The 22244-nt window shown below is 33.2% G+C and overlaps 2 protein-coding genes across 9 annotated transcripts; one reads left to right on the top strand and one right to left on the bottom strand.

Moving 5' to 3' along the window:
- Positions 1-6646: 6646 nt before the first annotated feature.
- On the top strand, positions 6647-9209 carry LOC143347632 (uncharacterized). Of its 3 annotated transcripts, none has more exons than XM_076777017.1 (5): positions 6647-7037; positions 7254-7521; positions 7590-7739; positions 7818-7985; positions 8258-9209. In XM_076777017.1, the coding sequence occupies exons 2-5, from the start codon at positions 7387-7389 to the stop codon at positions 8966-8968; spliced, it is 1164 nt and encodes a 387-aa protein (XP_076633132.1). In that variant the 5' UTR covers positions 6647-7037; positions 7254-7386; the 3' UTR covers positions 8969-9209. The 3 variants fall into 3 exon arrangements, with proteins under 3 accessions (XP_076633132.1, XP_076633115.1, XP_076633123.1); XM_076777000.1 differs by having other exon boundaries at positions 6647-7106; XM_076777008.1 differs by having other exon boundaries at positions 6647-7521.
- A 3774-nt stretch (positions 9210-12983) lies between these two features.
- Positions 12984-20244, bottom strand: LOC143347604 (uncharacterized). 6 transcript variants are annotated; one of them, XM_076776939.1, is made up of 15 exons: positions 20164-20244; positions 19069-19138; positions 18487-18689; positions 18347-18405; positions 18078-18261; positions 17786-17958; positions 17537-17653; positions 16947-17470; positions 16573-16840; positions 15849-16424; positions 14916-15752; positions 14162-14808; positions 13871-13936; positions 13667-13789; positions 12984-13609 (listed from the first exon to the last, which is right to left on the bottom strand). In XM_076776939.1, the coding sequence occupies exons 3-15, from the start codon at positions 18652-18654 to the stop codon at positions 13059-13061; spliced, it is 4293 nt and encodes a 1430-aa protein (XP_076633054.1). In that variant the 5' UTR covers positions 18655-18689; positions 19069-19138; positions 20164-20244; the 3' UTR covers positions 12984-13058. The 6 variants fall into 6 exon arrangements, with proteins under 6 accessions (XP_076633054.1, XP_076633071.1, XP_076633061.1 ...); XM_076776956.1 differs by having other exon boundaries at positions 19495-20240; XM_076776946.1 differs by having other exon boundaries at positions 19540-20240.
- Between the last annotated feature and the right edge of the window lie 2000 nt (positions 20245-22244).

Raw genomic sequence — 22244 nt, 5'->3', positions numbered from 1 at the left:
TCGTGGAAGTCGAGAGAGAAAGGCTCACATTTGCCTTCTCGCTCTTAACAACTGAAATCCGACCTCCCGTCTACGACATACGATTCGGAATCTCGACTGCCCAGGCATTTCTACTTGCCTTTCCTAGAGTTCATTACTGAACTCTGCAAGTTACTCCTGGTTTCTATTTGCCTCTGATGACCTCTGATGACCAGTGCTGACAAAACTACAGAACTCCCGACAACTTTTTACACCATACAGCGACTCTTACTGACTGCTCCTGATTACTGCTTGCCTCTGCTGGACTCTGCTGACCATCGCTTATATTTCTGACAATCTATAACGATTACTACTGACTTCTGCTAACCTCTGTTGGTCTTTGCTGATCTCTGTCAGCGTGTGCTTCTCTCTGCTGAACTTTCCTGGCCTCTGCCGAACGCTACTGACCACTGCAGGTATTTCTGATAATGTATAACGATTAATACTTACTACTGCATGCCCCTACAAGTCTCTGCTTGCCTTTGCAGGTTTCTGTTTGCATGTGCATGCCTTTGCTGGCCTCTGCTGAACACTGCTGACCACCCCTGATGCTTCTGACATCCTATAACAATTACTACATGCTACTGTTCGCCCCTGCTCGTCTCTGCTTGCCACTGCTGGCCTCTGCTGACCACCGCTTATATTTCTGGCAACGTACAACGATTACTACGACTCCTGCCTCCCTCTGTTAACCTCTGCCAGCATCCCCTGACCTAAGCTGGCCTCTGCTGACCGCTGCTGACCACTGCTGACCACCGTTTATATTTCTGGCAACGTACAACGATTACTACTGGCTACTGCCACCCTCTGCTGACCTCTGCCAACATCTCCCGACGTCAGCTGACCATCGCTGACCATCGCTGACCATCGCTGACCACTGCTGACCGTTGCTGATAAATTGTGACACGATGTAATATAATATAATATGTTTATATGTATTAAAGTGTTGTATAATGTAAATCTATGGCAATAAATGATATAATTTCAAAAAATTCTGTGTTCTCATCACTTTTATCCTTCTTTTCCTATCGAAATCATTCCCTTAGTTATAAGACACACCAAATCTTTTAAAATTTTCTAAGTTCTCCGGAAAGATTTCAAATTTCCCGCCGCCAGAAATTTCTGCAAATTCCTGGAAATGACGTCATTTCTAAGAATTCCTGAAAATTCTCGGAATCCCTGGAACTTACCGGCGTCCCTGAAACTTCTCGGAATCCCTGAAATTTCCAAGAAGCTTCAGGCAACGGCAAATATTCCGGCCTGAATTTTTCGACAAAAATTTTAAAGAGCTATTACGTAATATTACATAATGTTATGTAATATTACGTAATTTTTGCCGAAAAATTCCGGCCGGGAAAAATTTTTAAATAGCTATTACGTAATATTACGTAATATTACATAATGTTACGTAATATTACGTAACTTTTGCCGAAAAATTCAGGCCGGAATTTTAGCCGCTGCCTGAAACTTCTTGGAAATTTCAGGGATTCCGAGAAGTTTCAGGGATGCCGGTAAGTTTCAGGGATCCGAGAATTTTCAGGAATTCTTAGAAATGACGTCATTTCCAGAAAAGGGGGGTAAAAAATGATGAGAATACATAGAATTCTTTGAAATTATATCATTTATTGCCATAGATTTACATTATACAAAACTTTAATACATATAAACATATTATATTATATTACATCATGTCAGAAGTTGTCAGCAACGGTCAGCAGTGGTCAGCGATGGTCAGCTGACGTCGGGAGATGTTGGCAGAGGCCAGCTTAGGTCGGGAGATGCTGACAGAAGTCAGCAGAGACTGGCAGTAGCCAGTAGTAATCGTTGTACGTTGCCAGAAATATAAGCGGTGGTCAGCAGTGGTCAGCAGCGGTCAGCAGAGGCCAACAGAGGCCAACAGAGGCCAGCAGAGGCATGCAGAGGCACGCAGAGACAAGTAGAGTCCAGCAGGGGCAAGCAGTAACAAGTAGTAATCGTTATACGTTGTCGGAAGCATCAGGGGTGGTCAGCTATGGTCAGCAGAGGCTAGCAGTGGCAAGCAGTGACAAGCAGAGTCCAGCAGAGGCAGGCAGTAGCAAGTTGTAATCGTTATACGTTGTTAGAAGTAACAGGAGTGGTCAGTAGCGGTCAGCAGAGTCCAGCGGAGGCAGGCAGAAGTCAGTAGTAATCGTTATACGTTGTCAGAAATATAAGCGGTGGTCAGCAGCGGTCAGCAGAGGCTGGAAGAGACTAACAGTAGCCAGTCATAATCGTTATACGTTGTCAGAAGTAACAGGAGTGGTCAGCAGCGGTCATCAGAGGCCAACGGAGACTGGCAGACGTCAGTAGTAATCGTTATACGTTGTCAGAAATTCCAGGAGTGGTCAGCAGCGGTCAGCAGAGGCCAGTGGAGACCTGTTGACGGGAGGTCGGATATTAGTTGTTTAAGAGCGAGAAGGGAAGTATGAGCCTTTCTCTCTCGACTCCCTCGAGACGGTCCGAACTTACTTTGGGCAGCTTCGGTGAATCGAGAAAGAGGGCATATGTCATTTTGTCTTTGTCGACCCTCCGAGGTCTTTCATTAGGAATACCTTTCGACGATACGTTATGTGTGCATTTCTCTTTTTACCACTCTTTCTTACTCCTGTATTCCAGAGGAGAAAAACAATCTCACGGAATCGTGTTTCCTCTACGTTACAATTTACTCTACAGCCCAGACCCATGCGTTCCTAACGAACTCTTATTATATACTAGATGTGGAATTAACCAAGATCCACAGAATAGAAAGGTTGTCTTGTAACTTTCGACCAATCAGAAGCCAGCATGAAAACGCGGATGTAACGTTACTCAGCGAGCCTGCTCATATCGATAGGAATTGTATGAAATTTGAAACATGAAGCGAAGAAAATTTGGTAAGACAGTACTTAAATATTTAATGTATACAATATTTATTATATACACATGTATATATACACACGCACACACGCACACACGCACACACATAACAAAAATAATTAAAGCACAATTTTTTTTATTTTTGTAGCTATGTTACTGTTTCTATTAAAAAATTTTAGTTTTCCTAATTTTAACAAAAGATAGTTATAATCGTTTCTGTCTGCCTTCTATCACATTTATTTTAAAAGTACTTACAACGGGATCAGCTCAGGAACGTATTCTATAAAACATAAAAAGTTTCATCGAAATTGGTGTATCCGTAAAAAACTTATGCGCGAATATACATATGTAAAATAAATTAAAAATGCTACCACTTACGCCACGCTATTTTGGTGACGATAGTTCAATTTATATGATCAACACTGAGGAAATAAATTTTCACATTTTTAAAAAGTTATTTCTCGTCAACGGAACGGAGACGATCTTTACTACTAAAACAAAAAACAATAAAAAAAGAAATTGACTATAATTCGCGGCTTTCTCTTATTAGTACCAGAATTAAAAAATTCTTATTCAATAATCTAAGAAACATATCGATTCTGGTGGAATTACCAACATATTCATTTGTTTTACTAACCCTAGAAGTTTCAGAAATGGAAATTTACCACACTTCGTAAGTCTTCCATTAAAAAGTCCATCAATTTTATTATCTTCTTGAAAATGTATTTTGCATATTTGATGCTTGCATCTTTCTTTCAAATACACCATTTTATTTTAAGCTGAAACAAGATTTTTTGTTAATTCTTTATAACTAAAATTATTAGCCATTATTATCGGATACGATCTTACTTCCCTATGTTTTGGTAAAACAAGAAATTTATGTTTTAGACGAATTTTTTGCATTTCAATATATAACAGCGTGGTATTTTTTCGTAGATCTCTGTAGAATACCTAAATAAAATTAAAAGAACATTAAACATTCCGCGTGAGATACTGAAGACGCTCGTCACATATCCGCCAAAGCAATTACTAAACAATTAAATTACAGATTATACATTTTGTTGTATTATTACCAATAATACAGCAACAACGTTGGCGTAGAGCGCAAATTTATATTATGATGACAGAGTAACATTGAAAGTTAAAAAATATACTTATTGTTAAAATATCACAAATTTTCAAACGACACGCGCATAATCTCGGTAGTGTTGAAGCACATATATGTATAGAAAAATCTCTGTATAATTAGAACTGACATGAAAACGTGTTTATACAGTATTACAATAAAAAATAATTACATTGAATCACAGTCTTGTACAATGGGCCAACCAAATTTTTGCCCTTTAAGGAGAATATTACAGACTCTTGCCTGTTTAAAAGCAGACAGAGTTTTAATAAGTAACAGAGCTTGCTACCTCCTAAAAATGACACAAATCTATTTGACCTATTGTACTAATATAAATGTATATTTATATTCTTAATCATATACATAAATATATTATTTTTGGTTGTAATAATCTATTAAAACATTTGCATGTAATTTTATGAACTCGGGTTGAGTTTTTGTCCAGGCTGCTAAACCATTAAAAATATAATCAATTTCCTGTTCTATTTCATTATCTTGCGAATCTGTATTTTCTTCTTTTACGATTATAGACTCTTCTTTTTCACATTCGGTAATCCATTCAATTATATCATCAACATGAATTATTTCTTCAAATTGCTGCCATTCTTTTAGCATATAGGCATTTGAATCGTGTCTTCTGAAAGTGTTGTCTGGAGATGATTGATACAGAATTTTTCTCCATGAATTTTGAATGGTAGCTGGTGTTATTGCATCCCATGCTTCGGCGATCAAGTCAATACAATCTTTTATGTCATAATCGACATAAAATTGTTTCACTTTACTATCATGTTGTAGAACTAAACTAAGTAGTTTATGCCGAAATAACTTCTTACATTTGGATATTACTCCTTGGTTCATTGGTTGAATTATTGTGGTTGTATTGGGTGGAAGAAACATTAGTTTGAATTGAAGATCTTCCTGTGCTTCTTTGGAAAGTACTTGTCCTATGTAATTGTCCATCAACAATAACACCTTTCCCACATGGTGATGCTGTAGCTGGTATTGCCTTACGCTAGGCTTAAAGTAATTGATGTACCAATCATTAAAAAGGTCTTTGTTGATCCAAGCATTCTGTTCATTTTTATATATCACCGGTAAAATATGTTTACAATGTTTTAAAGCTCTTGGATTTGCATATTTGTGAATAAAAAGGGGCGGCAGCTTGTGTGTGCCAGTGGCATTTGCACAAAATGCCACAGTGACACGATCTTTTCTTATTTTTGTACCTTTTACCCATTGTTCTCCAGTGTGAACCAACGTTCTTTGCGGAAGGGCTTTCCACATTAAGCTTGTCTCATACATATTGTACACGTTTCTTTCATCAATATTTTCTTGGATCAATATATGTCTCAATTCATCTGGAAATTTTTCCAAAGGGATTGTATTCACGTCAGACTTCTCTCTGTAGACGCTTGTAAAACGTATGTTGTGTCTTTTTTTGAAACATTCTAGCCAACCGTTGCTTGCCACAAATTTCGTCGAACTACCAAATTCTGCATGCAATTTCATCGCTTTTTCCTGCAAAAGATTGTCCGTTAGGTTGTCTCCTAACGCTCGTCTTTCCAAAACCCATGTGTGTAGCCGAGTATCGACAACCCCGTGCAATGGTGGTCGTATTCTTTTTGAATGTAAACAGCTAGAACTCTCCGAAAATTGTCGAATCGATGTTGCATTTTTTCGATATTTTTGTATAGTCCTTTTATGGAGGTTATATTCAGCAGCAAGCTGATCCGCGGTAGCACCTTCTTCTAATTTCTGGAGAATTTCTAGACGTTTTTCGTAAGTAATCTGATGTATTCTTCCTGCAGGGGTGGATGCCATCTTGACGATTACCAATGATTATTTTTACACATATCACATACACGCAAATAAAACAAACAGGTGTTACCATAGCCACCTTTATTGTTAAAGGTGCTAAAGGTAAATTTAACAACAACGCGAAAGTTCGGTCTTAACATAAACATAACCAATATAGCTCATTGTCAGTTACTTGTACCAAAGTCAGAAATACCAGATTCAGCACCGAGTGCACTGCTCACACGATGCCAGATCACGCGTACATGAGCTCATAGAGTTTCGGAAAGTTGACAAAGGCAAACTGACACATGCTCTCTTTCTCGTGGAATAGTTCGTTATTTTCAACGATAGATGGCGCTTATTTTCGACCTCAAACCCTCTGGTGCTAAAACGCCCAAGTTTGTCGAGAAATCCATCTAGCGTGGACAATACGAACTATTCCACGACAAACTTGGGCGTTTTGCCGTAGATGGCTGTGCAAATCATGTACCACCGATGGGTCACACTCTCTAACTTATGCACAGGAAGCATCACGGACAAACTAAACGGACATTTAAGTGGGCAAAAATGCAGTCATTTATGTAGACACTACTGTAGTTATTATAATATTAATAAACTTTAGATACTGTGCGCCTACATAGGTCGGAAAGTAAAAATGCCGGGACAGTCGAGAATCTCGACTTGAGATTCCAAATCGTATGCCGTTGGCGGGAGTTCTTTTTGTAGCAGGGATAGACTAAACGAATCGTTTCTCTTCTTACATCGTGGCTTAGGTCAAGTATTCACTTGCCCCTCCGTCACAAGCCATTTACTGTGAATGCACGTTGCGGATAAAGTCAGAGGGAGGGAGAAACAGTGAGTACGAATGAGATACAGTTAACATATCTAAACGATGCAATATAAACAGAAAACTTACTTGTAAAATTGTACGTGTACTAGAAATCTCATTGTTATTGTGCAAGAGAAATTATTAGTACTCGCAGTTTGTTACTTGTAAAATTTCCCTAACAATATTATATGTAGAGTAAAAGTGGGGTCAGGGCTGTAGCACAAGTGTAATGTAGAGGAGACACGACTCTATGCAATCGTTTCTTCCTTGTTTCTCCTTTCTGGAATGCAGAAATGAGAAAGAGTAGTGGGGATGGAAACGCATATCTAACGTGTAGTCGAAAATGCGGTTCTAACGAATTTACATTGTATTGTGCAAAAGGGTCATCATAGGGTGAGAATATCTCAGTTCTTGAGAACCACTGTGAAAACAATCTAGTAACATAACTAACAAACAAATAGAGTATGTTAAATTTGTAAAAAATCTATTTTTTATAGATATTTGCAGTTGATTAACTCGTAGACATTTGTTCAAAGAACATTAATTTAAACGATATCTAAGAAAGAAATGTATGAAAATAAAAACGTTTTATTGCTTTCGTTGTTTCAGTAATTAAAAGAACGTGCATAATGTATATGTGTGACACGTGTTCTTATTTGTACAGTTAAATATAATACTTCGATCGAAGAATTGTATCGAGATTATCATTTTTTTTCATTGATTTTGTAAAGAACTTGGAATAATGATGTTGCATAAAATGAATTTGAAGTTATGTCGTCTGTGCGGTAAGGAGAAACAGCACGGTACAGATTTATTTACAGATAAAGTTAAAGGAAGCGTACTAATATCAATTATAAACAAATATTTCTCTAAGGAGGTATATTTTATGGTATTTTGAGAATTTTTTTTATTCTGTGGATAAGTTTAATAGTTCTCTTGTTATAGGTGATAAGTATATCAAATTCTGATTCATATTCTAAATATGTTTGTATTGATTGTGAACAAAAAATTTGTATATTCGATGAGTTTTATTTAATGGTTGCAAATGTACAAAAACAACTTGCAAGTCCTTGTTTGGAAATTGATTTTGCAGAAGTATGGAATAATTTTTAAAAACAACTGTTTTTTGTTATTCTATGCATTGGTCAATTGTAAGAAATGTGTTATTTTCAGAGTATGTTATGCGAATTGAAAGAAAATGATACAATTCCAAAAAATTCCTTAGGAAAACAAGGAATAAAAAAAAGCATATGTCCAATATGTTCTAAGAGCTTTAGGTGTCAGGCACATTTAAATAGACATAAGCGTATTCATACTGGACAACGGCCATTTGTTTGTAATGTTCGTAAGATAATAGAATTATTTGATATGCTTTAGCAGAAGTTATAATTCTATTGTTAATAGTTTGGGAGAGAAGGAATTGTCAAATATGTATATATCATAATTGGTCAAAATAGTTGCCTGGCAATCAAAAAATTTAGGTTCAAATGCTAGAAAAATTCTTTCTCTCCTATAATTTCATCAAAATTGTTTAAAAAATTGTTTTAAAACAATCGAATTAACACTACATTTGACATTCTTTATTTCTAATGTTCATTTCACAATACTTTCAGATTTGTCAAATGTCATTCAATCAACAAGAAATATTAGTAAAACATTTAGAAAGACATGAAGGGAAAAAGAAATTTCAGTGTGCTAATTGCCACCAATCATTTCGTTATAAAGTATCACTAAAATCACATTTGATAAATTTCCATTTGGATATGGAGAAATCTGTTTGTAACCAAAATTTGCAAACAGAAAATAGTTCATTTACTTGTACAGACTGTGGAAAACAATTTGTAACAAAGTACAAATTACAAAGACATTCAAGATGTCATACTGGAGAAAAACCTTATCATTGTACCTACTGTTTGAAAACATTTTCACAGACTAGTAATTTAAAAGTGCACCAGGTAAAGTATCATCAAATACCTACTTCTTTGACCGAATTGAGAGGGCAGATTCAATACAATAATGAAATAGTTGACTGTGTTGTACCTGTACCATTAAATAATTTTAGTACAGTTAACATGTTAGAAACTGAGTTACAAAATACAATAAATGAAACTATAAATTCCACAGAGCAAAGTTGTTCATATGTCACAAAGATTTATGAAAATCCTCTATACATTGATGATGAAATTGAAACAATTTTGGATCGTGATCTTGATCAATTAGAACAAAATAAATATTCTACAAATTTACAAAATAAAGAGTCTCTTTGTTTGAAACAACCAGAAATTCCAGAATTATTACATAGTTTGTTATATGATGATGGATAGCTTTAACTGTTTTCTTAAATTTCATTAATTACCCTAGCAATGTTCATGTCATTTATTCAAAATTTATAAATCAGATATCAATAGTAACATATTAATAGTTACAGTAATGATTACTCTTTAATGAATAGTTTTACATAAATTACATTAGAAAATAATTGTAAAAGATTTAATTAATACTTATAAATAATTAAACATGATAAATAAATCATATAAATTAATTGCTCCTCATTCAATAAATGTATTACATGCGGGAAAGGTAATCACTTTTTCGTTGTTAATATTTAAAGCTTCAAGAATTATAATGTTAAATAATAATTAGTATAAAGTTTCATCTGTTTGTAGAGCTCTTTTTGGGTACAATAGAGGATTCTTTTATAAAGAAATAAAAATTTGTTTCAAAGAGGATTTTCATCAATTTTATCAGTCTATGAACATATTACTTTGTTAGGTATCATTTTCGTTAATAAAACATTTATATTACAATGTTTTATATATTTAAAAGTATTATATGATACAAACTCTAAAGTTTTGTATATCGTTTTCAAATTTTTGTAAATAATTATATATTTTATATTTTTGTTTATTGTAAATAAATAATTATATGTATAAATTACATCGACTTTTAGCAACACATATATCGTCGCTTTGCTTTCCTTCACTTTAATATATTAAAGTTTATTTATTAATATATTAGTTGAAAACTATCATATATTTTTCATTACCTATCTATAAATATTCTAAATACGACTCTCTTCAATTTTTGTTTGTTTAATGATTCTGGATTTGAAAAGTCGAGTCATTTTATACAGTAATAAAATTGTTTTTTAGTTACAACTATATTTTTTTACAAATCGATAAGAATTTTCCTAAGAACAAATGCAACTTATTTTAAGTCGGGAAGAACAGTATACAAAATGCAATGTACTGTTACAATTAGTATAAAATGTTTATAATTTATTTTAAAATTAAATTCTAATTTTTCTAGATGACTATTTTTATATTGCTTGAATATATTATTTACATCATTTCTGTTCGTAATAATCTTTCAGATATTTTACGTGTAATTTAATAAAATCTGGTTCTCCTTCGGACCATGTGATTAGATTCTCAAATATCCTTTTCATTTCATCATCCTCTATCAGTGTATCCGACGATAGGGATGACACCCCATTACCAGCATTAGAGGCATTTTCGTCTTCGTCTTCGTCTTCTTCCAGTCCCTCGTCTTCGGAGAAATTATTCTCCGCTTCTGTACATTTTATTAAAAAATCATTCACGCTTTCTTCCGACGCTTGTTCCCCCGTGATTGCGCCAATAATGTCCTGTAAATTAGGTTCCAGCGGATCTCCCGGTTCTTCTTTTATCAGAACCTCTTCAGGGATTTGTTTGATGATACTTTTCCATGTGTTTTGAATGTTCGTGGCGCTAATTTCTGTCCACGCCTCGTGCAACAAATCAATACAATCCTTGAGATCGTAATCGGAATAAAATTGTTGCACGCCGCCGGGAAAGTTCATTATTCGATGCAACATTTTACGGCGGTAGGATCGTTTCGTTTCTTCGATCACCCCTTGGTTCATAGGCTGTAGGAGGGGGGCAATATTTGCAGGCAAGAATATAATTTCAAAATCGTCGTCTTGCAGGAATTCTTTAGGCAAATTGTATTCTCGATAGTTGTCTAGGAGAAGGATGACTTTACCGTAGGAACCGGCCATCGTCTGGTGTTCCCTTACTAACGGTTTAAAATGGTTTTGATACCAGTCACCGAATATTTCTTGATCCATCCATACGCGTGGTTGTGATTTGAAGATCACAGGCAGACGATCTTTGCAATGTTTAAACGCCCTTGGATTCTTGAATTTATGAATAAACAAAGGTGCAAGCTTGTGGCTTCCGGTCGCGTTAACGCAGAAGCCTACGGTTACTCGATCTTTCGTTAATTTTGTTCCTTCCACTTCTTTCTCGCCTTGTATCGCAGTCCTCGTAGGAAGAGCCTTCCATACAAGTCCGGTCTCCTCCATGTTGTAAATATTTTTATACTCTATTCTTTCTTGTACCAGTCGTCGGGTGAATTCCTCTACAAACAATTGTTGTGCGGCTGTTGTACTCGCTTCTCCTCTTTCACTGGAGAAGTTCGATAAGCGTATGCCATGTCTGTTCTTGAAATTCCACAACCAGCCTCTACTTGCTTTGAAAGTCGATGGTCCTCCGAATTCCTTGTTAAGTTCTATTGCCTTTTCCAATAATATTAGATCCGTGATCGGGTCGCCGAGCGCTCTTTGCTCTAAAAACCACGCATACAAACGGATATCCAATTCTTCGTTCGCCGGCTTTCGTAGGTTCTTCCGTTTTCTCATTTCAGCCCCTTGTTCCACAAGCTGACATACTGTCGCTGCGTTTCGTCGTATTCGGCGAACGGTGGCGGGGTGAACGTCGTATTTAGCAGCTACTCTGGTGATAGGTGCTCCGCCATCCAGTTGTTGTACAATTTCGAATCTTTGTTCTACCGAGAGAGCAGACTTTCTATAATTTTCATTGCTATTTGCCATTTTCGTAGGGAAACTCTTCGTTCGAACCGCATAGATTACACTTGATATGCCTAAACCTTGTTGACGACTGCTTTATTTCCTTTTTTGTAAGTTTTCTAATACGGCGGTGCATCGGAAGATGTCGCCTTCGAAACCTTAAAACTGGTACAGCACTATCCCCACCACTTGACAGTATTGCTGAAAATGACCTGCGCTCGGTAGCCGATTCCTGAAAGTGATAAAGCTCGCGCTACGATGAGTTATTTGATAATGAAAAATAACGCTTTCGTATCATTTCCTTGTATTTTTATAAAAACATTTATAATGTATTGGAGATATTGGAAAAGAATCCAAATATGTACAACGTTGTTGGGATGATTTCGTATCGATTGTATATCGAATGTACATATAACGATTCTGGTATCGAAGTGAATCGTATCTTATACTAATGTAGTGTTCAATTAAAACTTTCTTTGTAAATTTGTTACAAATTTACATATTAATTTTTGTCACAAGTTTACAAACATTATAAACTTGTCATAACTTTATAAAAATACGATCTTGTACGAGAAATTGTAACGCGTGTGGGCCCTATTAAACGCCATCAATAGGATCTCTGAGATAATGCTGAGACTCATTTCGAGCTAGCAGTTTCAGGAAATGGTAAGGTTAACTTTCGCTTCTTTTTGTATTTCTAATTGATAATTGAAAGGATCGCGACGTTTTCTAAGGATGACCTTCCGCCGGGGATTTTTTTTATTCACGCGTGTTTCCACTTTCTTCATCCCTAACAATTAGAGTTCTTTGTAATAGCGTGTTATCCGACTAGCTGAGTATCATTTGGATACTGTGCGGAGAAAAGTTAGGTATATTGTTATTAGGTGGTTCGGAAAAAAGAAATTTTAAGTTCACCCGTTATGTACGTTGGGTTGCCGATCGTCTCTGGAGTATTTACATAGTAGATAAGTAGCGGTCAGGGGCTTGTGTTTATATAATAGCATAAGTTTTTTGCAAATATATAGACATATTTAAAAATCATCGTAATCGGCAAAAAAGTAGCACTTTGCGCAACATTTTAAGATTAATGGCAACATTAGAGTAACAGATTTATTTCATCTGAAAGAGCATTGTCCCCCCTTCCCCAAACTTAGGGGGAAATTGACGATTATCACGTAGATATACGAATGTTCAAAATTTAAAATAAATCTATGGGTTGAAAAGGAGATTGGATATTAAATTTAATACTGAAAATGATTTCTATTTTCAATACTGCCATAAGAAAAGAAATTGATAATGTAAATGATTAGAATTAATATCACTTTGGTAGTATAAGTACAGTGTGCTGTAACTCCAACACAAAGTTTTATTATACGAATAAACAATTGTTCTCTAATAGAAGTTTCATGTATTTTATCTTTTCTTATGATGTTTGTATTATTAAGAATTGTTCTAGAAATTATACTCTAACAAAGATTTGTTTTCACGTGTAATTTATATTAATTAGACAAGTACACTGAGACTGTATTGAATTTATATTTTTATGTTACAATTCTACGAGTACATTAATGGAGAATATTTAGCTGTCCAGTGTTGGTGGCATAAACCAATCCCTGTCCGGGTTGTGGCGCCCATCTAATGCAATTTAAACTCACGTATCCAGTAGATTCTCGATTATTTTGTAGTAATTCTCGTATAAGTATCATATTGTTTTTCTTATTTTTAACATTTAAGCCATTTTCCATATTATAAATATCCCAGTCTTGTACATAGGATCTATCATTGCCAGCATCATATTGTTTCAGATTACACGAATTACTGTTATTTTTATTACTAACAAATTTTGCAGTCTTGCGATGAAGATCTTTCGTTTTGTATAAATTATATTTTGTACAATATTCGTCCTGTGACATCTTTTTGTCGTTTTGAAGCTCCTTATCTATTAGTTGATAAATTGAAGCCATAAAGAAAGGTTTTGCTGGCACATGAACTTTCCTTCCAAGACCTACTAAAAGATGTTGTTGCGTTGGTGATATCGATACAGAAACTACGGACTGATCTATTTTAGTTGAATAAATTTTCTCTCCTAACGTTTCCCATTGTAAACTATAAACTCCTAAAAAAATCACGTTATATTGAACTTCGTGTATGAAGTGATCTAATGATTACTTACCTAACGTAGTTGTTACATTAAATGGGCCTGGGAGAAGCGCTGCTAGTAGCTTTCCATCCGAAGAAATGTCTATACTGGCATCGTTATGTATCTTGCACTCGTGAACGACGATATTTTTCTCAGCTACGATGCATAAGTACTTAGAATAAAGAATAAGAGTAATATGAATATAACAGAAATTAAAAAAAAATTTAAGATACTTACAATTGGCAATATCAGGTATTTCTCCATTGGAGAAGTCCCATGCTTGTACACGATAACTTTGAATTTCTAAAGAGTGATATTAAAAGATATATTTATTGATATACGATTTAAAAAATATTTTACTACAGATAAAATATATTGATAGTATTGATACTTATGTAACATGACCTATAATGGTGTATTAATATACTCTAATAAAAACATGCGATAAAAAATATTACTTATTATTTAAATGTCACAGATATCAATAAAAATATTTTTTTGAATAGAACTTTTTTTTGTTATATTTACCACTAAAATTTAAGTCACTACTCTCGTTTCTAGGGTCTTGTCCACTATTTCCTCCTCTTGTTCGTGGCCCCGAGTTTCCGGTATATACGGAGTAACGGGAGTTATTCGATATATAATATCGATCATGTATACGTCTTCTTTGAGAGTTTTCTGGCAAGTTCATTTGTACGACAGGTACATTTAACTGTTGCCTGCGAGATAATATATCGCTATAAAAAATTCGTCTGTTATTATTTGTTTCATAATTGGATTCGACGTTTAAACGATTCCTTGGGAGGAAATAATGTCTTCTTAACGTGTCAAGCGAAATAGAATGAGGCGAAATAAATCTCTGATAATTCGTCGAGGAGTTCAAATTTTCTTCATTCCGGAGGAAATGTTCCGTGGTTGAATTAAATGTTTGATTTCTAAATTCAGTACTCTCATTATTTGGTCTATTAACGTTTCTATTCAGAGACGATGCACTTCTCCAACTTCTCTGAAAGTTTCTTCTTCCCCTATTAATATTATGCTGAAAGTACGTTTCTTGAGAAACGTATTCGACACTTTCGGATCGGCTATTGTTACGTTCATCGTTACTTGTTGAGTTTCTGTTTTGAGTCCTGGAATCTCGTTTCAGAAGATGCAAATGGAATGACTTTAAACGTCTAAAATAGAAAATAAAAATTAAAACTTTACTTATAAACAAGTATTAAATAAGAAATGGAAATTGAAATTTTGCATTCCAGAAATAAATGTAAAAATTTCAATGTACCCGAAAAAAATTTTTCGACCATATTTTTTACATAGTCTTTGGTGTAAGTGCTCTCTATTTTGAACGGGAAAAGTATTTGTTATCGATGCAGATGTGATTTCGGAACTTGGATTTGTGGAAAGATAGGTTGAACTTGTTGAACTGGTGACATTTCTGCAACCATCGTTATTAATATTACTATTTACTTCTTCGTTAAACGAACATGTCATATTTGCAACTGATATTTGAAATGTATTTGATACAGAATGACTAGATATGCTGTTGGTGAAATTTGGGATATCAGTTAATTGTGATTCAATAGCGATTTCTTCGGAAGCAGAAGTTGAACTTATACCAGAAACCAAATTAGTAGATACACTTGGTAGCAGGAAATTATTATTTTCGGCTGGTAAAATAGAATTAGTACAACTGTTTGTGGAATTTATAGTGTACTGTAGCCTATTCATCGAATTCTGAGATTGTATGCATAAATCATCGGATATTGGTGACATATTGTATGCTTGCATTTGTTGTAATTGAGATTCATTATCATTAATCGATTCCATAAGATTCGTATCATAATTATTTTCAAAACTTGTAATTCCTTTCGACGTTGATGGCTGACTCTGGTTATAAGGTCTTGTATTATCAGTTCCATTGCTTATTTTTCTATAATTTTCATGTTGCGAATTTAAAGGAATATTTTGAACGAATGTCAGACGTCTATCATCAAAATTAATATTCAATTTTGTATTTTTTTCATTTTCTTTTTCTACACAATCAAATACTCTAATTTGGAGTTGTAAATTTTCCCACATTTTACGTATTTGTTGCAATTCCGCTATTTTCAATCTAGTTCTGAAACACAAATTGTGGTTAATCACATAAAAAAAAAATTTTAAAATATACTTGTTACTGTTTTATTGTATTATCAGAATTTTAGTTATAACTTACCGACATAATTTTTTTATGTTATTGATATATCGATTAAGTAATTTAATACTCTGATGAACTTTTAAAACATCTACAAATTCTGAACTCGGAACAAACAATACTCGCGAGTCTGCACGTTCATTTCCACTTCTTCCTTCTAAATGATTTACAACACTACTAGGTGGAACAGGTATTTCAGGATTAGACATTTTTTCCCGAACTTGTTTATCATCCAGTATTCTACTACTTATTCTTACATTGTTAATGGTATTTTGTTGCTTTTCTGGGTTTAAGTTACCACTTGATATTTGAGAGTATGAATTATCATTAAAATCAATTTCTATCAAAGATGATTCGCGATAATTCCGTGATAAATTCCTGTAATCGTTTCTATCTAAAGACAAAGTTTGTGTTTGTTCGGATGCATGTGAGTTAAAATTACGATTTCCTTCAAGTAACCAATATTCATATTTTAGCTGTTTGTCAATATTTTTATTATTTAATAACATCTTCTGCATTGTTGACATATTTGCCGTAAGAATTGTATACAAGTTCTTTTGAAACCGATCTAATACTCTCCATAATAAGGGCGAGTTTCTAAAGGACAAATTCCAGTACATTACAAAGTTTTAATTGAAATATGCGTTAAATGTTAACATGCAATAAATAATTGAAAAATGTAATGAAAAGTTATGCTGTATAAAAATTGTTGGATTATTACTATTTTTAAGTAAGAAATACGCACCTATTTTTATTTTTTGAAGCTTCTTTCAACCCGTATGAATTATTGATTCTCAATAATCTGTTACTTCTAATAATACTGTTTGGTTCATTGCACAAATTATTAGAGAAATTATTATTTTCAACTTCTATTGCTTTTGAAGTCCTCGTAGGTCTTTCTCGATTTTGTACATTTATCTGAGATGCTGTATCAAATGACGCAGTTGCAGCACTATGCAATGCTGACTCTATTTCGTGCAAACATACTTTGTCGGTCGAAGATGTGTTGTTTTCTAAAAAATTATGGAAATAAACTTTTCAAGTGTGTTATCTTATGTCTCATTGTCCAGTCATAAAAATTAAAATGTGTTTAATAAACTTAAATATTCGAATATTTACCAGTACAAGATGCGCAATAGGAACGCTTGAACAGTTTTTGTCTTATAAATTCATCTCCATTTTTCACTTTAAATCGTTTTCCTACGGTTCCTGTAGTACTTCGAGTCACACTGTTCTCTGAATTAAAACACTGACGGTTATACGAACACTCTGTTGTATTAGATCTCGACGACTGAATCGTTTCGTGTTCACTCGGTGAACATAACATCATACGTTCAGAAGTATTTTTACACTGTTGAACTTCCTTTAATCGTAATTTAAATCTACAATCTTGATTACTTCTGCCGTGCGAACAGGACGCCTCATGATCTCGGTGCGTAAAATAACAAGCACTATAAATCGTGTGATTCGATTTGAACCAATTTTCTAATGCTATAATACGTCTGTGTTGCACCCAATTATCCGAATTTTGAGTAGTTCTCTCTGCATAATTATTTGGTATTTGGCTCCCGTACGTCGCTCCATGATTCCATAAATGATACCTAGGCAACGTATTAAACACCTGTGTCCCATCGCGTGAATATCTAAAATGTAATCATCAATACCATGATATAATAATTTCTTTATGGTAAACATATTAATTTACATACCTCAATATATTTCTATACTGTTGCTCTATAGGAGGACAATCCCATTGCGTTTGCATTTGCAGTGCATTCGCAATACCTGTAATTAGTTTTCTTCCCAAATTGTCAAAAGTCACATACCTAAAATGCATAATCTAACATAAAGTAACTATATTTAACTCTAACAAGCATAAGATACAAATAAATTTATTTCAACGTTTACTAATCCAGATTAATTACAGAACATTAATATAAACATTTTTCAAGACTCACCTTACTTTTTCTTTGTTTGTTCTAGTAGTTGCTACTGCAAAGGGTTCAGATTGACTCCAATCCCAAAAATGTATTTCATTGTATGTTGCTATAACAAGTAATCTTTCAGATGGATGAAAAGCAAGAGAAGCTATGACTGTCTGACTTTCTGCATTCCAAACCTCACTTCCATCCTATATCAATACCATATTTTTTAAATTATTTAAACAAATTTTGCTTAACGAAAAAGTGACAAATATGTATATTGTTTCATTTCAATGCCTAAAACAATTGTTATAAAACGAATACTAACGCTTAAATCCCAGACGCGGACTTGACCACCCAAGCAACCAGAAGCCAAAATCTGACTAGAGGAGGGATGAAATGCAATGCACCATGGAGTACGTGGATGACCAGAAAGGGTTCTAATATTTTTCCCGGTTGTAACTTCGGTAATATAAACATTGTGATTCCCATGTGTTGATGCCATTTTAGTTCTAAAAATAAATTTTATAAGCCGGCCTAAAATATAACTATAATTTTTTTTAAATTGTTGAATTTCAAATTTATTAGGCAACTCACCCATCAGGACTAAAAACCATTAAAAATGTTGCTCTAGGAATTCCAGGTAGATCACATTTCTGAAAGAAATTAGATTAAAAATAAGGAGATAATTTCTTTTTCTTTCATATACTTAATAATACTATACTGTGTTTTTTTACCAATTCCACGTGATTTTTCAAAACAAGGTTTTTCTCAGCTATGGATTCTAATTGTGTACTAGGTTTATGTATTGTATGGAAACCAAAGTCTCTGAGCATTAAATTCTGCAATATGTTTTGAGATTGACTGCCATGAAGACGTTCTGGTATTTTTTTAATCTTCCCCATTTATTAAAATCAATTTTATCCTAAAATATTGTGTCCTAGAATATTTTAAAAACTGTTACAATTAAGATAAATTACTATGTACTAGAAATTCAATATTTAACATTGTGATATGCATATGGAATGTACCACTTTAAGTCAGAAAGATTTTATTTAGAGTATAAAATTAAGTATAAATTATTTGTTTCAAGGTTGTTTTGATCTATTTTAATGCTCAACAAGATGAATTTCACTATATATTATATGTTGAACAATTTATTTGAAATTTCAGATATTAAACATCTTTAATGCTGTACTATGTACTAATTAAAATGTTTTGGAATAATTTATTGCATTTGAAAGTAATAAGTTCTAAGAATATATTGTAATAGAATTACACAGATTTTTAATTTTTAGTAGTAACTGAGTCTATCTTACCTAAATTTATGAAAGCTTAGTTTCAATGCTTGGCTGATGATAATTAAATTGACAATATTGACATTTGTGTCTGAAAGAAATATAAATATTAAAAACATAATCAATAACATTAGAAATGTGACTAAAAAATATAAAATTAACATAACAACAGTAAAAAATTATCATTAATGAATTTAAAGTAGTATTTGTGGTATATTGAGAAAAAATAATAATTGTTTGCTTATGTTTCATAAATCTATTTTCTTCTCTGTTTTTATTAGTATATTACATTCGTATCAGAACTGATTTTTTATTAGTGTTTCATATATTGTGTACTAGTGTAATTATACAAGAAAGTAATACAACAATTAAAAAATTGAAAAAGCACAATATCGATCGCTACAACCTTATTTTTAAATGCATACGAAAGAAAATATAGATCAGTACGGGCTCGGGTGTTGTCGCCTTCAATGGTTAATAAATGATCACTACCTAAGGATATTTTCAAATTGATCCTTAGTAGATAAAAGCCTAAATTCTTAATACATAAGGATTCGAGTTCTGTACAATTTTGTCGATGCAATTTTATTTCGAAATTTCCTTTCTATCGAACAATATAAAACATTTTACTGCTTTAACACTAAACACACACTCATAATCGACGCTATAATAAGTTTTCCGTCACGACAAGAGGACGCTTGTTGTTGTAAATATTCTATACGTATATTGTATAAATGTTCAGTATATATGCATATATATATAATATATATGTATCATATGTACATGTATATATATGTCTTCGATCCTTGTAGCACGCCCGCAATAAATAAAAAACAATTCGTATATAAATGTTTTTGTGATCACATATTTTCGCTAAAATATCAATAATGACAAGATTTCTTATGGCTTTAGGTGTAAAGTTACGAGAAGTCGTAAACAATTGGTTATGTACTGTGATTTTGGTTTATCAGTGTTTTGATTTTTAAGTAGTACGGAAATTGCACTTATGGAAATTTTCTATTTTCAGCGTTGTGATATACAGAAACGTGTACGTATGCATAACTAGTAACATGAATTCACGACGTTTAAGGGAAATACGGTATGTCAAACGCATACCCTTCTTCTTCGCGGTAAACTTTTGCTCGTCGAATAGCTGAAACCACCGATTTGCACTGATCTCTATATACTGAATGCGGCATTCTCTTGAAGGATCTGTGCCAATTCGGGGGCTTCCATGTTTGAGAAAATACCACATTCGACGCCTATATAGAGTCCGTAGTACTACGTTTCTCGATTCACATGTGTACTTATTTCTCGTATATTCATCTTAATTGATCTTCATGAGATCGAATCTCTGTTCGAAACTGTATTATGTTTTTCCTGATAGTATTACTGCGGATTAGAAATAATATAAGCCTGTTATTGAATGTATTTTTGTGTTATATAAGGCGGTGGGCTACGTAGCCACCATATTATTTTCGTGTCAGTAACAACGTTATCGATTCAGATTAGAATACGACTTCTGCGCCCTTAATGTTTGGAATTAAGATTAAATATCGAGGGAAATAATAATTATTTCCGAAAAAATCAAAATGAAATTACAATTTTATCTTTCGATCTTAATATGTAGTATACAATATACAGTTTTCCAAAATTTCCTAGCAATGTAATTCCGATTGAAATGTTTATGAAAAGTGTTCTTGAATATTGCCAAGGGTCTAGATTTTATTATTAAACTCTAAAAGTTCATAATTTAATCACAGGAAAAAAGTAATTAGCGAATAATCAAACTGTAGTTCGATTAATTAAAATGGCGGGAATATACACTCCATCTTTGTTGCACAATACTCCCCTCTTTTCCTAATCTCGTTCGTCTATGCTTTTTTTATTTTGTATTTCTGTTAACATTTTTGTAATTAGAATCAAGTTTGTGAATGACGCCAGATATTTTCGAATTATTTAATATAACAATTAAGAGACATGTTGCTTCCAGTAATTGCTTCTATCTAATTAATTTCATAAAGAATCTGTAGAAAATTGGTTATGGAATATTATTAAGAATTTGACAAAGAAGCTAGTGATAAATTAAATTGGTCCAAAGGATGATGAACAAGCTTGAAACTGTATAAGCTTCTTTGTTCACATTTCTTTTACCAATAATAAGATTTATTGCATATTATTATAAATCACAAATGTATTTATAATAGTTAAGAATACAGTCATTATAAAAGTATTTTCTCTTTATATAAGGATGTTAGGTCTAATTACAATTAATTATAAGATTTTACAAAGGCATTTATGGATACATTAGATTTTGTTTACAAATAGCTGAAATATAAAATATGTGATCAATTCAAGTTAGATTTATTATAAAAAACATTAATTATCATATAAAATTACATTCTATTGTTAAATATTATGTTATAAAATATCAGGGTGTGCATCAAATTCTTCTTTCAGTCTTTTCTCAATTGCAGGTAGAGACATATTATCAATTGGAACATTAAAACTGACATACACAGGTTTGGAAAATTTCTTTGAGAGCCTCTTAGCAAGATTACTTGAAACTTCATTAGCAATTGGTCCAATAATTTTTGTTGTAAATGGTTCTTTTGCTAACTGTGATTCAATAGCAAACGATAAATCATTCATTGCTTTTTCACGTGAATCACCCACCCACAAGTAAAGACTATTATCCATTTTAATTGTATGACAGGCAAGTGTCATGTTACCAACTTCTGTCACAAAGTCATAGAACTTGAAAGAACATTCGCTTTCTGTTTGTTCTGTTAGATTTTTCGTATTTTCTTTAGTTTTCGACATTTTTCAACCGTTTTCTAACAACTTTATTTTTAATTTGGAAAAATGTTGCTAATGGTAGTTAACATTCTACGAGATTATAACCTCAAAATTGTTAATTTTACTATTCATTGGCAGCAGTTTGTAGAGCAACGACCATAAAGTACAAACGTACATGAGATTATACTCGTTCGCTTATTCTTGACCATACTTTAACCCTATATAGTATAAAATAAGTCCCTAGTTAGTGAAAAAATGGCGTCATTTTGGGAGCGCCAATACAATTGCGCTACAGATTCCATAGGTATTTTTAATACTACTCGTACTAAAATTACATTTGGTAACAGTGTATAAGTCCAGGTTTGACGTAAACATAACCTAAGCTAGTATAGGTTAGA

Source organism: Colletes latitarsis, chromosome 2 (assembly GCF_051014445.1).
Source record: "Colletes latitarsis isolate SP2378_abdomen chromosome 2, iyColLati1, whole genome shotgun sequence".
NCBI classification, from domain to species: Eukaryota; Metazoa; Arthropoda; class Insecta; order Hymenoptera; family Colletidae; genus Colletes; species Colletes latitarsis.
The sequence above is the reverse complement of the archived record's forward strand: the minus strand, read 5'-3'. Positions and strand labels throughout refer to the sequence as shown.